The sequence below is a fragment of the Ixodes scapularis genome, unplaced genomic scaffold (genome assembly GCF_016920785.2).
Source record: "Ixodes scapularis isolate PalLabHiFi unplaced genomic scaffold, ASM1692078v2 PGA_scaffold0__279_contigs__length_252992795, whole genome shotgun sequence".
Lineage (NCBI taxonomy): Eukaryota > Metazoa > Arthropoda > Arachnida > Ixodida > Ixodidae > Ixodes > Ixodes scapularis.
This window is the reverse complement of record NW_024609835.1, coordinates 210,673,176-210,687,862: the sequence shown is the minus strand read 5'-3', so window position 1 is coordinate 210,687,862 and position 14,687 is coordinate 210,673,176. Positions and strand designations below refer to the sequence as shown.

Below are 14,687 nucleotides of genomic sequence, written 5' to 3'. Positions count from 1 at the left end.
GGGACGAGGACACACAAAGACGAAGAGAACACAAGACAAAGCGCTGACTAGCAACTGGTTCGTTATTACAACATAAGGAAGAATGACAGTGAAATGAAAAACATGGAGTCAAATGTTCGCGCGCTTGCTTGGCGCCTCGTGGAATATGCCACTTTCTTCTTTTTTCTTTTCCATCCGATTGCAGACTGGTGTTCTTCTTTCCTCAGGAGCTTGGGTTACCCTGAATCCAAAAATTTCATCTCGCTGGGAGTCATAGTCAGCGAAGGTTGGCTTACACACGAACTGTTGCTCTTCATGATGTTGTAGGCTTCTACAATCTCTCGACTTGTTTGGTCGTGGTGTTGAAATAATATGCTGGTGTTTTCGAACTGTGGTTCGCAACCGCAATCTCTGCGATGCATCGCTAGATGTGAATTAGCGCTGCCTTTCAAGGAGCTGTGGTGCTCTCTTAGTCGGATGTTTCAGCACCGGCCAGTCTGCCCGATATAACAGCGCCCACAAGAGAAGGGAATGCGGTAAACCACGCCTTTGACGCACGACACGAACTTTATCCCATGGTTTACCTTACATGTGTTATATTCCGATCTTGCTATCCCCTCCCTGCGTGCACGTACAGCGGAACATAATCTACTTAGTTTGTTTTTGGCTGAAAAAACAACGTTCACTTCGTATCTGGACGCGACTTTTTTAAGTCCGTGTGAAATGCGGTGAAGATAAGGAATGACCGAAACTTTCTTTTTTTCTTTTTTAACTGGTTCTTCCAGCATAAAATTGGAACGAATCTTCACGAGTTTTATTAAACTATCGCATGCTGATGAAATATTTGAGTCTCGGTATCCTGAATCCCAATCAGCATGCGATAGTTTAATAAAACTCGCAAAGATTCGTTCCAATTTCATGCTGGAAGAATCAGTTGAAAAAGAAAAAAAAGAAAGTTTCGGTCATTCCTTATCTTCACCGTATTTCACACGGACTTAAAAAAGTCGCGTCCAGACACGAGGTGAACGTTGTTTTTTCAGCCAAAAACAAACTAAGTACATTATGTTCCGATGTACGTGCACGCAGGGAGGGGATAGCAAGATCGGAATATAACGCATGTAAGCTAAACCATGGAATAAAGTTTGTGTCGTGCGTCAAAAGCGTGGTTTACCGGCATTCCCTTCTCTTGTGGGTGCTGTTATATCGGGCAGACTGGCCGGTGCTTAAACATCTGACTAAGAGAGCACCACAGCTCCTTGAAAGGCACCGCTAATTCACATCTAGCGATGCATCGCAGAAGTTGCGGTTGTGAACCATAGTTCGAAAACACCAGCATATTATTTCAACACCACGACCAAAGAAGTCGAGAGATGGTAGAAGCCTACAACATCATGAAGAGCAACACTTCGTGCGTGAGCCAACCTTCGGTGACTCCCAGCGAGATGAAATTTTTGGATTCAGGGTAACTCAAGCTCCTGAGGAAAGAAGAAGAACATCAGTCTACAATCGGATGAAAAAGAAAAAAGAAGAAAGTGGCATATTCCACGAGGCGCCAAGCAAGCGCGCGAACATTTGACTCCATGTTTTTCATTTCATTGTCATTCTTCCTTGTGTTGTAATAACGAACCAGTTGCTAGTCAGCGCTTTGTCTTCTGTTCTCTTCGTCTCTGAGTGTCCTCGGCCCAGTCGTGCTGTGTTTCAACATGAACTCTCACCAACTCGCCCAGTTATCGATCCTTACCGAATTCTTTGTTCAAATAAGAGAGATTAATCGTGAACTGAACAATGAAAATCAAGGGCGTCCGTAAATGTCGCACATTTTTTTAACAGCCCTAGCTTCCGTCTGCTAAAGGAGAGCATTAATACGATTGTTTTATTGTTTTATTGTTTTATTATTATTTTATTGTACACACACACCTGAAATTGCTGCACTCAAGCGTCGATTGTCCAGTGATTCGAAGCATCGATGTAGCTTTCTTTAGAATCACATTTGGCACTTTTTATGCCGTCCGAATCTTTCTTCCTGGAGTACAGACTGCAGTCATACTAGTCCGCAAAAATCATCGACACGCACGATGGGAACGAAACAGTTTTGAAGGGCATCCCTCCAACGAAATGGGAACTGCATACCCGCGAGTGTGGGATGGTTTTTCAGTTCGTCCCATGGGCGCAGACATATGTAGGCGTTACTGGTACAAAAACAAACACAGCGCACAAAGCGGCAGTGTGGGATACGTCAGCCGTGCCGATACGTGGCAGACATTATCGGGAGATCGAATTTCTTGGATCGTACGGTACGAATCCATCGTTGTTGCTGCCCCACAGAACAACGGTGAGTTGGAAAACTATGAAACTTTGTCCCCACGAGAAATAACGTATCACTATTGGAGCACTTAACGACGCAGCAGCTCATGCTGTCAACACAGCGCAACCCGCACCGCTTCCACTTCAAGGCATTCCAATGTACGCGGGGTGGTTTCGTTCCGCTGGGGTTGTCACTGCCTACCTTCAGTAACGGCCGCGCGGCGGCGGGCGGTCGCGTAGCACGGTTTCTATAATTAGGCGCATTCTTCGCTAGAGTTAATCTTTCGCAAACTATTGTGCGGGTACACGCAATCTCCAAACTTTCAACGGTGATTCTACTTTCAGGTTGATTATCATCGAAAGTTCAATAAGCGTTATCACTGTAGTGCGCGGATTAGATATCTTGCGGGGGTTTTCATATACAGGCTGCTGCAATTTATTGCTATTTTTATCAATAAAGGATAAGAAATTTTGTTTTCTCTATCCAGTATGGGGTAATTTATGAACTTCACTACAACGCGGCGCCCTCGTGCTCTCCGCAACGTTTATAATAAAAAGCACTAATCGCTTTAACGCTAATTATGCGGGTGCGTTGCCTCAAATAAAAGTGAAGGACAAGATCTAAAGCTATGAATATAAAGCGAAGGTGAAACAAAAATTTGTATACATTTGTAATATCAAAACACGAATCGGAGCTACTTCTTACGAAAAGCTTAATTTAGAGCTCAGAAAAAAAAAATCGATTGCGACTAGCGGATGTCAAGTTACAAATTTCGAAGAAGTCCAACGTTATAAAATTAAATATCAAAATATTTAGACCAGGCTAAATCAAACCGCAATGAAGCAATATTTCCACTTCTAACGCTTTCACTTCCAATTCTACCCTTCCTCTTCTAACGCTTCCGCTGCAAAATAGGTATGAATAATGGAAGCAAAATAATCATATTACCAACGAACGACCAAGAAAGAAACGTGCAACGTAAAAGATGTTTTCAACTTTCCCTTTTATCTTTCTTCTTTTTTTTTGCAGTTGATGCCTGGGAAGACGTGCAACGGCAGCATGGTGAGTAATATCCTTTCCCCTCCCGGATTCTAGGAAGATGAAACGGCGTAACTCCCATGACAGCGATATATCATTGCGGCGCCAAATAAACAGGAACCCGTAGCTCCATACCTCAGCTTCGCTTGGCTTCTCAGTCTGACGGTACGACCCGCTGGTTTCTAAGAAAAATGTAGAAATATAAGGGAGACGTGACAAAAATACAGTTTGAAACGACCTTGCTATCCTCTGACTAAGTGAGACGGATGATCAGAAGCCCATGAGAGTTCCCGGGAACAAACTGATTCCCGGGGATTAGGGAACGGAATATTTTCCCTTTAGCCAAGTTATGCATCCTAGAATATATAGGCGCAGTTCCCTATCACATCCGCTCTCTTCCATTGAAGCAGCGAAAAAATGTTTTACCTACCGGATGAAAAAAAAGTTACTAGGCCATAGGGAAGATATAACAACTAAGAAATATACGCATGATTCTAACCGGAGACAACTGGCCACAAGGGACCAAGGAACAGACTCACACGTATCGCGCTGAGACGTGCGTGTTTGTCCCTTGTCCCCTTGCCGTCCGTCGTTTCCGGTTAGAATGATATGTAGTGTTAAACAGTTCGCCTGCTTAGTAATCTTGTCTTGGGGAAATATCTTCAGTTGCTGAATTTTATACAAAAAATCTTCTAAATGGCAGCACCCGGAGGTGTGCCTTTCCTAATGAAAATATCGTTATAAAGGTAAAAAAAGCTATGGAAACGGTATCTATGTTTTCTAAGCGACCACAAATCGTGGTTAGTTACTCAAATGCCCGACGTTTTGGTCTTCATTACAATCAAATTATATGTTTAATTATCAGCTTACCTAGCTTTCTTTTTTCCTAGTCAAATAGAAACTTAATACAAAAAAGCCTTGCAGAATAAACATAAATTCTCATAACCCATGCTTTTTTTTCAGTTTTGAACTCTTGTTCCCGTTCCTATTTCGTTAATGATTCGCGTAACAGCTTATCGGAGTCACTCTCATTACGTCATATGGTCTGTCTTTTAGTGTGAGCGTAAAGAGCACTGCGTCGGGTTTAATCAGTTAAATTCAAGACACTATTCTGTTCTCCATTAACAAGAAAAATGTATTTCTATGCATGTCTTCCTCAAATCTGTTTTGGTAAATAGGTTCCTGCAAAGTAAGGTAGGTTCGATTATCAACCCCAAAGGAAAACAGACATGCATAGTGTGTTTTAACTCGAACAGGGTTTAAAAGAAACAAAAACGACTATCGCTAAAGGAACATAGTGACCGCTGTTTTCTTATTGGTCTTGACGAACATTTGATGGGTGCAATAGCAATCACCACCATGCTTCTAACTAAAAAGGGTTATTACAGTGAAATTGTATAAGACTCGCAGGTCAGATTTTTTCGTGTCGGCGTCCTCATGGAAAAAACAACCTTCAGCGATTGAAGTGAAAAGTGCATATCACGCACATAACATACAGCACAGGATTCGTTTCAATGAAGAGTAAGCAAAAAACAAGCATCCGAACAGTTCATTGAAAATAAGGCGCTCCTGTTAGCAATGCGAGGCACGTTGGGTTGACCGGATACGTTTCGCGGTAAAGATTACTGTCCCCACGCCGCAAGCTGCCGTGGCGACGGCAGCTTGCGCAAACAGTAATATATACCGATAAACTTATGCGGTGAGGGCTACGTGCTTCGCATTGTTTTCACGAGCGCCTTCTCATCAATTATCTAATTCGGATGTTGTTTGGTGGTTGTTCTTTATTGAAAGGAATGCAGGTGCTGTGTGTTATGTGCGAGACATGCACTTTTCGCTTCAATCGCAAAAAGATTTTTTTTTTTTTTTTATGGAGACGTTGAAATTAAAATGTCCGACCTGCGAGTCATGTACAGCTTCGCTGTAAAAGACGACCGGCGTTAAAATACTAAATGATAACGGTTGGATTTTTTTTGTCGCCTCATTTTTGTAATATGTGCAGAACGAATGTAAAAACTCTGCCCGTGATTACACGGTACGGCCTCACTCGTGTCGGTCATCTCACCGGTACCTCAGTAGCAGACGTGTACGTAACGCGTTAATAGCGTAACAACCCAGAAGAGGACGACGACAAAGGAGCAAGCGGACTGAAGCCCGTGCGCTACGGGTACGCGGACTCGAAATTCTGATATCGCCGGCGACCGCAAGCTGCACGCTATTTATCTCTATTAAATAACTTATAAGTGGTGACCCGGAGAGAGCTGCTTCGCCTTCAAAGCACCATCACGGCTAACAGTGGAGCCTCCACCTCAGGCGACACGTCATCGGTGCACCTACGTCTCCCACAATATTGCGCCGCCGATCCTGAGGTATGGTTCGCCCAGATTGAAAGTCAGTTCTCCACATATGGGATAACCTCGCAGATCCGCATGTTTCACGACGTAGTTACCGTGCTCTGACCCGACATTGCGACGGAAGTTCGAGATTTGATCCTCGTTCCGCCACCAACAGATCCTTACACCAACTTGAAGACGGAACTGGTTAAACGCACATCAGACTCCGAACAGCGCCGACTGCAACAACCTTAAACTAGCGAAGAGCTCGGTGATCGTAAACCTTCTCAGCTGCTCCGACGCCTGCAACAAATTATTGGCGAGCGGGCCTCGCCATTCGACACTTGGCTGTTGAAAGAGTTATTCGTACAGCTATGGCCGACCAATGTGCGTATAATCTTAGCGACGGCATCCGACATCCAGGTGACAGCCCGAGCACAGCTGGCAGGCTTTGGGATGGACGTTGCCACAACGCTGGTGGCACAACTCTAACAGACGCAAGAATCCTCAAAACTATGAACGGCGTCAACGCCTTTTACCATTCCCACAGATATGAAACATCTTTGAGAGTTCTTCCATCGATTGCTGACGGACCTAAGAAACGAAATATCGGCAATATCGTTGCGCTCTCGATTGACATCGCGGGGACGTGATGACAGCCACGATCGTCTAGACCTTTCAGCCCCACAACAGTATAGGGTGTACTGGTACCACCAAACATTTGCGCACCGAGCCAAGAACTGCCTACCACCCTGCGTAACGGCGGAAGATGCCAATCTCAACCACAAAAGGGGCCAAGTGGTGTTAGAAGAAATGCAGGCCGCTTATTTTTTTCACAGACCGCAATACCGGGCAACGTTTTCTAATAGACACCGGTGCTGAAGTCAGCGCCTTACCTGCATCTGCGCTTCCTTGTTGCCGAAAAAACCGCACTCTACAAGCTGCAAAGAAAACACCAATAGCAACCTACGGTGAGCGAGTTTTAACCACCAACATCGGACTCCAGGGAGTTTTCTGTTGGAAGTTTCTAATTCCAGACGTTGCATACCCAATATTGGGCGCCAACTTTCTCTGGCATTTCAACCTCCTTGTCGACATGCTGAACAAGCGTCTGGTAGGCTCTGTGACGAACCTCATGGTACAAGGAACAAAACAGTACGCCTTGTACTGTTTTGCTTTTCACTGTTCGCTACGCAGTTTCTTCTTAATTGTTATTACTTAGGGGCAGGATTGCCCGGTGCTTTAACCCCATTCTTTGTTTAGGTTGCAATACTCGGTGTAACTTCGAACTGATTCTTCTTCTTATTTCGGCGTTACATGTTTTCAAATGCATTAAGCAACAGAGCACTACAGACCGCGACATCGTTTGCTGCTTCGTCGGTGACTCTAACCTAATTGCTCCGATCGGTGTTCCCTGATTTGACGGACTGGCTGGCGGTATGCTCCGCTTCAATTTACGACGGACAGCGGAGGATGCTACGAGCCATCGACGCCAATCAAATACCACCTGAGTGTCACGTAACCTTCGAGAGGGGCGCTGCAACGTGCGAAGCGCAGTGTCACGTCTTACGTTCACAATGCTGGATTGGCTGGGATCACTCGTAGCGTCTCCCTGTAGTGCATCATAAGAAGAAACGGGGCATACTTAAATTACCGTCAGTGTTAACGTTCTGCCATCCGTTTTCGCCTCTCCCTGACGTGTAGTTGACTTGAGCCGTCGCTACGAGCGTTTCGTCGGGGAGCGTACACTTGGTCACAAAAGAAGTTATGTTTTTTACGGATGGTTTAGGAAGAGCAAATAAAGTTTCTCTTCATTCATGGCGGCTCCAAGTTCTTCCGGAGTCAGGGGGATACTTGTCTGCAGCGACGCGCGACTGGGAACCTTGGCACTTCATTTGCAATATTGAAGAATCGACAACGCGAAGAGGCATCGTTGCAGCAAAGCAAAAGCGACAGGGGTGGGGATGGGGCTCGTCACGCCTGAATCTCCGGAGCGAGATTTCGCTGCATTTCGAGTTGAGTGAGTCAGCGCGCTTGGAAGCAACGCAAACTCGCAGAACACTCGGGCCACCAAGTCCCACTGGTCATAAACGTAAATTCGTAATCCTACATAACCTGCGTTAGGGGCTGACTGTTTGCCGAACGTTACCATAAAGCTGAGACGTGCTAATCTCAAAGGCACTTGACCATTTTACGTATAAGAATCATTTGCACCGTGAAATCGTCATCCAGTTAAATAAGATAGTCGACGTGTATATTGAACTTGGTTCCAATAGGTCATCTATACGAATCAGGGTGCGGTCAATTTATTGTTCAACAAGTTGAATCTTCAATCGCCATTTTTTTTTTCAACCACAGTCTGTAACACCATGTCTTAAGCAATGCCGATCAGTTTAAGAATAATGTTTATTAACCAGACTCAAGAGGCAAAAGAATTAAACTTCTGGGAAAAATAAGAGGTCACACTGATGAACATGCGTGCCCATATAGGCCAGACTTTTTTGGTTGAAATGTGAGGTTTCCTTTTACTTCCAACGTCCTCAGAATAATTGCCCCGTTCAGGTTCGAAAATACTGCAGACATCATTTCTGAACTTACTTTATTTGTATATAAAGTGCCTGTGAATCCTTCTGTGTTTGAAAAGAGAATGGAAAACGTGATAAAACACCGCTCTTGCCACCAAACCTTGTTAGGTTCCAAAAAAGAAAAGAAAACGCGCTTAAACGACGACTTTTTGTAGATCCCTTAGAGCAGTGTTAGTGATGATGAGGCTAATTACTGCCTGACTCAAGCCCGCGTCAGTAACTTGGTTGCGCAGAGAGAGGCATCTCAGGAGCTGACGCCGCGCACTCAGATCCTCGGACTTTCTCGAGTTTTACGCACGGACGGAAGCACTAAATTATGCAAACCTAGTTACCGCGCTCCCCGCGGCAGATCCACAGAAACTGCTCCGGCGCTCTAAGTGCCGCACATCCTGAAGTCGTTAGCATTCGTCGCAGAGCAGAAACACGACGATGACCTTGCCGGCTCTCAAATCGCAGGTGCAGTGCAGCCCGACTCCCGCTGACGTGGACGTGCCTGCGCAGACGTCGCCGGGCTCTGCCGGGGCCAAGAACCACCACAAGATACAAGCAAAAAGAATCGATCAGATGTGCAGAATCGCGTTTCCTATGGCCTTCGTCGCCTTCAGCATTGTCTATTGGCCCTACTACTTGCTGTGATGGGGTCGTCACCGGCAATGTCGACGGAGACTGTCAGGTCTACGGATTCTGAGGTTCTTAGTTTTAAGACCCTTTGTTCGGGCCATTTTCATCCGACCCGAGCAGACTGGCGAAGTATTGTTGGTACCAGGCGGAAAGTGGAGTTGTTATTTACTTGTTGTTTCTACAGGGCTAGTCGCTAATTTGGCTAAATGTATTTTGTAGGTTATCTGCGTTGTGCTGTGCTGTCTTAATTTCGCACTCTGGAAGCAGTGAAAATGTCACAGTATCAAGTTTTATAGTATAGTTGCACATTCGTGATTTTTGTGATAACGAAAGTGCTTACGGATTATCCCTTTTTTTTTCCTGTTGCTACTTATTTCATATAAATTGTATATTATCTATTCGCTAAGTTTTGATTAGCTTTAAAAAAGCACAAACAGAAGTTACATTATTAATAATAATTTTGTCAAAAAAGGGTAAAAATGAAATTATATTAAGGGCAACCTAACTCGAATGTATAAACGCGTTGGGCACGCAAGGGAAAAAAATAATTAAAAATACAAAACCGAGGTCAGAAGTTTAGCTTACCAGCGGCTCTCCCAACGCTGTGAGCGAAGAAGTCGGTTGCCGTGCAGTCGTGAGTAATAGCTAAAAGGTGAACAGTTTTACTTGAAATAATACAACGCACATAAATAAAAGTCTGGAATTTCATCGAATAATATATTGCTTTGCCGTATACAAAATGCTCAAGTATAAAAAAATTCAATTTCTGCCCTAAGATCTTGATTTCTGCATGTGTTCATTCTTTTAAGACACCTGAATATAATAGAGCCGTAATCATGCAGTGGTACAAAAAAAAAGGTATCGAGTGTTGGTTCTTGTTTTGTGGCGGTTTCCTAGTTTAAAGACGTGTTGAAGCCCACACGTCGTCCTGAAATATAGTATGATACATCTGTGTCAAAATAACCGGCTCAGGTTACAATTTAGGTCTTGACAGCAGTTTCACAATTGCTAAATCAAATAAAATAAAATGAATTTCATTTGCAGTCATATGGTTGAAAAAGGCACATGATAACAAGCAATTGACGTTAAAAGCAGCTCAACAGCAGGTCTGAGCCCCCATGCAGCTTTTAGCAGGATATTAAAGCGAAGTGAAAAAACACAAACAGATAGCGCAGCAAACCTACATAAATAAAGCAAGGTTTGTCACTTTATACAAGCGATAAATTTGAAGAACTTTATGGATGAAAAAATGCAGACAAAATAAAAAGTAATCATTAAATATATAAAACTAAGACAGAGATTATGCCATGCCACAGATTAGTCATTTAGACATGTGAAGCACTAGAGTATCAGCAAGAAGCCAAATTATTAAGTTTCGCTCTCAAGTCGTGTATTTACTGAGAAGAACCAACGAACTATGACCCGCACCATAAGATTAGTCAGAAGGAACGTTACCTCAGGGACTCCGAAAATTACTTGGACTGTTTCACTTCCCGTTACTACGCACTAAAAGTGACATGCTGTGCGTATTTTTTATAACTCGTAAGATATGCCTCATGCCGCTTATTTTTTACAGTCTTGTTATTGTCTATGATTGTAAAAAATAGAGGAAGCCCTCAGCACCCAAAATCTTCACCGGCGTGTTTGTACGGAAAACAGTACCAGGTGCTGAAACCAACAAGATTAATATATAGGCCTTTATGGGCCGTGTCTTGTTAAAAATTTGGGCATGCCTTATGGCCGCGGTCATTACTTTATGGAGTTTTTTTTCTCTCTACCTGATAGCCACGTCGTTATAAACTTGAAATGTAGCGGGCATTGTATCCTTCACACCAGCTCACGAAAGATAAGAAATTTCAAAAACTGCTGTCTAGGAAATTGGCCTAGCGAATGAAATGTTCTGTTTTTCTCAGCTTTAAACAAAAAAACGACAAGATGATTTGAATTTACACCAGAACGTTTTGATGTCCCACTCATTTTTTCGCTTCAGACCACAAATGTTCACTGTATGCCTTTGGACCGGTTGTTAGCACGCGGGATTTCTCTATTGTTACGGGGTGTAGATCATGACTCAGACTCGAACCCTACTCTGTGCGCCCACTAAAAGTTTTACGTAAAATCCTCAACTATACATCGACGTTTACTGCATATGAAACCACAAGAAGAAACTGAACCAAGCTCACAAAGTTTATAGCAGCTGCATTGGGTTAGGTTAGTTTCTCTTTGAACAATAGGCCGTAGATTTTCCGGCTTTTATTCAACAAGAAAATCGGCGGATGTTTCTCGGTGTCTATTCACTTTTAAGATAACAGTGTATTTCGGTGATATGCCTCCAATTGTCACTAAAACAGTAAATATCGATAAAACAAATTCTTTAAAAATCTAAGGATTATAGCTTAAAAGTGGAAGGTTTCATCAAAGATAGTCCTAATAGGGGCAAAATTTTAAAGAAATTAGTATTTCACGATTTTAACCAGTATTGTATTTTTGACTCCAAAGGATGCTTATCGGTGTCATTCGGTTTTAACCGATTGTGTTTTCTTGAGACCGACAGATGTTTATCGATGTTTTTTTCGCTTAAATTTGGAAGGTCGGCTGTCAAATTAAAAACAAACATTTAGATCATCTTACATTTGAAGGCATGTCTTCAATTCTGTGCCTAAAACACGCGTAGAACTCAGCATAACGACAACCAAATTACCGTGAATACCTACAACTTGTATATATAATGATTCACTCTCCTCGTGTATAAGCGCACAGAATCTGTTCTTCATGGCTCTATGTGCGTTCAGAGCGACCAATACTCTTTTCTGCCATTCACATGTGCTTATTGGTGGATTTGTACTTTCATTACTCGATGAAATGTGTCCATCGGTACACATTATTCTTTGATTAATGAAAAATTATATTTTCTTTGTCTTTTGCATTTGGACGAGCCGCCTTTGTGATTTTGATGCGTAGCGCCGTCCTATGTATTAATTTTGACGTATTCCATTCGGTGCCTGCCATTTGAAAAAGAACATGTTGAAGTAAAACTCCGTAGAAGCCAGATTTATGTGGCATTCAAAAAGTTTCACATGCGGTTTAATTTTATTGAAAGTTATTCGCTGGGCCCAGCCACATTTGCTTTGTTAGTTTCACTGATAATTGCTATAAACATAGGCAGATGAGCGTGCTTAATAAATATGATAAGAGGCATAAAAATGCAGTCTATAAAAGCAAGACACAAAACAAAAGAACAACGGACAGCTTTCAACTTGCAGGTTTCATTTGTCCTTCTCTGCTGTCGTCTTTTTTGGCGAGATCTGCTTCAACGACATGTTCACTCGCTCACTTCCTGACAGAGTCTTCTCAATGTATTCTGCACGAACCTTTCTTCCTAAGCGGTTAAAGAGGTTTGTGTCTCACGTTGTTCTTGATTCCGTGAATGCGAGAAGAGAGTCGATGACCTTTCGTCTCATGCTATGGAGAAGTTTGCTTCGTCAATAACTGCATTTATTTATTTATTTATTTATTTATTTATTTAGTGCTGCTGTCCACCCTTTACAAGGCCTTTACAGGAGCGGTAATGCATACAAGATGTAAACGAACAATCATGCACTGACACTCTAAAAAAAGTGATGCACGCGGAAGAATAAAAAATCAAAGGAAATACATTCAAAACACAAAGTCTCGGCACATTCTCAAGCAGTATACTCTTTATACTTTTAACAAAGTCACAAACACTTGTCATAGTGACGACGGAATTCGGGAGTTGATTACATTCCTCTATTGCCCTAGGAAAGAAACTAAATTTAAAGCAATAATTTTTGACAGATGGTTCCCTGATGTGTGCATGCTATGACGATGTCTCGTACATTAACAGACGCGCACGTCCATGTAATTATTTTGTGTAGCTTAACTAGACAATGAATGGTCATAAAAGGAATTTCAGGCGGACGCACTTTGTTCTCAATTCAAGAGAAGGAAGTTCAGTAAGTTTGAAGAGTTTGGTGTAGAAATGGTTCCGATTATATTTATTAAAGATAAACCTGGAAGCAAGCCGCTGGATTTCATGAAGTTTGGACGAGTTCGCTACGGTATCTGGATCCCACACTACTTTTGCATGTTCAAGGACAGGTCTCACCAGTGTTTTGTAAGCTAATGTTTTTTCTTCTGGCGGAGCGCTAGCAAGATTTCTTCTGAGGTACCATAGTGCCTGGTTAGCTTTTGTGGACACTTTTTTCCCTGTGGGTATTCCATCCGAAGTCCCTTGCAACGGTCACTCCTAAATACTTATTTTCGTCTACACTAGGTAGATTGTTGTCATCTATAAAGTAATCATAATTTGGGAAATGTTTTTTTCTTGTTATAGACAAAAAGGTATTAGAATATTTGCGTTCAGCTATTTTGTACAAAGGACTAAACTTTAAACACAAACTCTCAGTCCCCGCTCAAACATTTACTGCGTCAGCGCATTCGTCACCAAGCATCAAGATATCAAAATATAAATGAATTTCGACCAAAATGTCGAGAAGGATGGGTTTAATTCTTGCGAATGGAAGTACATGCCTATTCGATAAACGCTTCCCAAAGTTCTTCAATATAGCTGTATTACTTATATGCAAAAGAGCGAATGCTAAACAAGTGGCAGCGCCCAAGGCCATCTGAATTTTGCCACATAATTAGGGAGGTGGTGATCCCCAGTAAGGGAGACACAAAGTTATGCAGAATTTGTGTTTTTCAGGAAAATGCAAAGCAGTTAAACGCTCTGCTAATTACGTTGCGCATTACTCTTTAATGCAAGTAAGCCAGCTAAGTAAGTCGAGAAATTTATATAAACTAAACCCTGGCACTACTATTCTAAATTGCACTGCAGAATAGCTCTTTTAGAAACCGCGCACGCTCGTTTCAAAGAGATCAGCATCTCTGCAACCCAAATGTAATCTCGCTTCTGAATAAATACGAAGACGATAAAGATTGCAAAGCTCAATGCCGTCGCACCGTTTAGCTTTCGCGAATGCCCACATTCAGGATGAAGGAGGGAAGGAAAGAAAAAGGGTCGTTTTCTTTACTAAAAAAACAGAGCTAAGAAGCAGAAAATAAAAACAAAGTAACTTTCTTATGCGTAAAAAAGCGGGCTTTTTTCTTAATGTAGGGCTGACTATGCTCAATTTCGTGAGCTTTCTTGTTTAACGATTGATTGCAAATGGTGCATACCGCAAATTAACGATGGGAATGTTCACCCTGTCATGAGTATTGGTTGGCTGATAAGTGCGCGCTAGAAAAAGCTTCTAACGTTTTGATTTTCTGTCATCACAGCTGTTGTTTCAAGCGGGTGTTAGGTTACTTAGGCCGTTAATAATACGCGCAACAATGTTATTTACACATCTTTTAGAGGTAGTTCTGAGCCCTGTTCAGCGTCAAATCTTGATATTGTTTGTTATCGTATGGTTACAAGCAGGTTGTTGCATATCGGACCATGCAAATATGGTAAAAAGGTTGCACGTTTCATGCCAGTATTAATAACCTGTAAGTCAAATAAAAGTTAAGACATTTCAACTGGTGTGGTTTGATAATTTTATTAAATCCTCAATTCCCCGCAAGTACAGCACATTATGCTTATGGCAGGTAACCTACGCGCTCTGCGATGCAGATTTTGGTAATATCGCATTTTACATCACACACCGACAAACGTCATCTGCCATCTTACTAATATTAATATTTTTTTTGCTTAGGTATTCCATTTAATTCCAAGCATTCGGCCTTGAATCAAGTTCTAGTAGCATGGATACAGCTTTTTTTAAATCAACAGGATTAACCATTTTGGCGAAGGGTGTAGAAAGGTGA

General features: G+C 42.3%; 1 protein-coding gene across 1 annotated transcript in view; it reads left to right on the top strand.

Moving 5' to 3' along the window:
• The window catches only part of LOC8028325 (glycine receptor subunit alpha-2), a 410,983-nt gene extending 396,498 nt beyond the window's left edge, over nt 1–14,485 (top strand). Inside the window, exons 8-9 of the mRNA XM_042290809.1 lie at nt 3,314–3,346; nt 8,694–14,485. Of these exons, the coding sequence (XP_042146743.1) occupies nt 3,314–3,346; nt 8,694–8,873 (213 nt within the window). The 3' untranslated portion in view covers nt 8,874–14,485. The remainder of the gene's footprint in view (nt 1–3,313; nt 3,347–8,693) is intronic.
• Nucleotides 14,486–14,687: the final 202 nt, after the last annotated feature.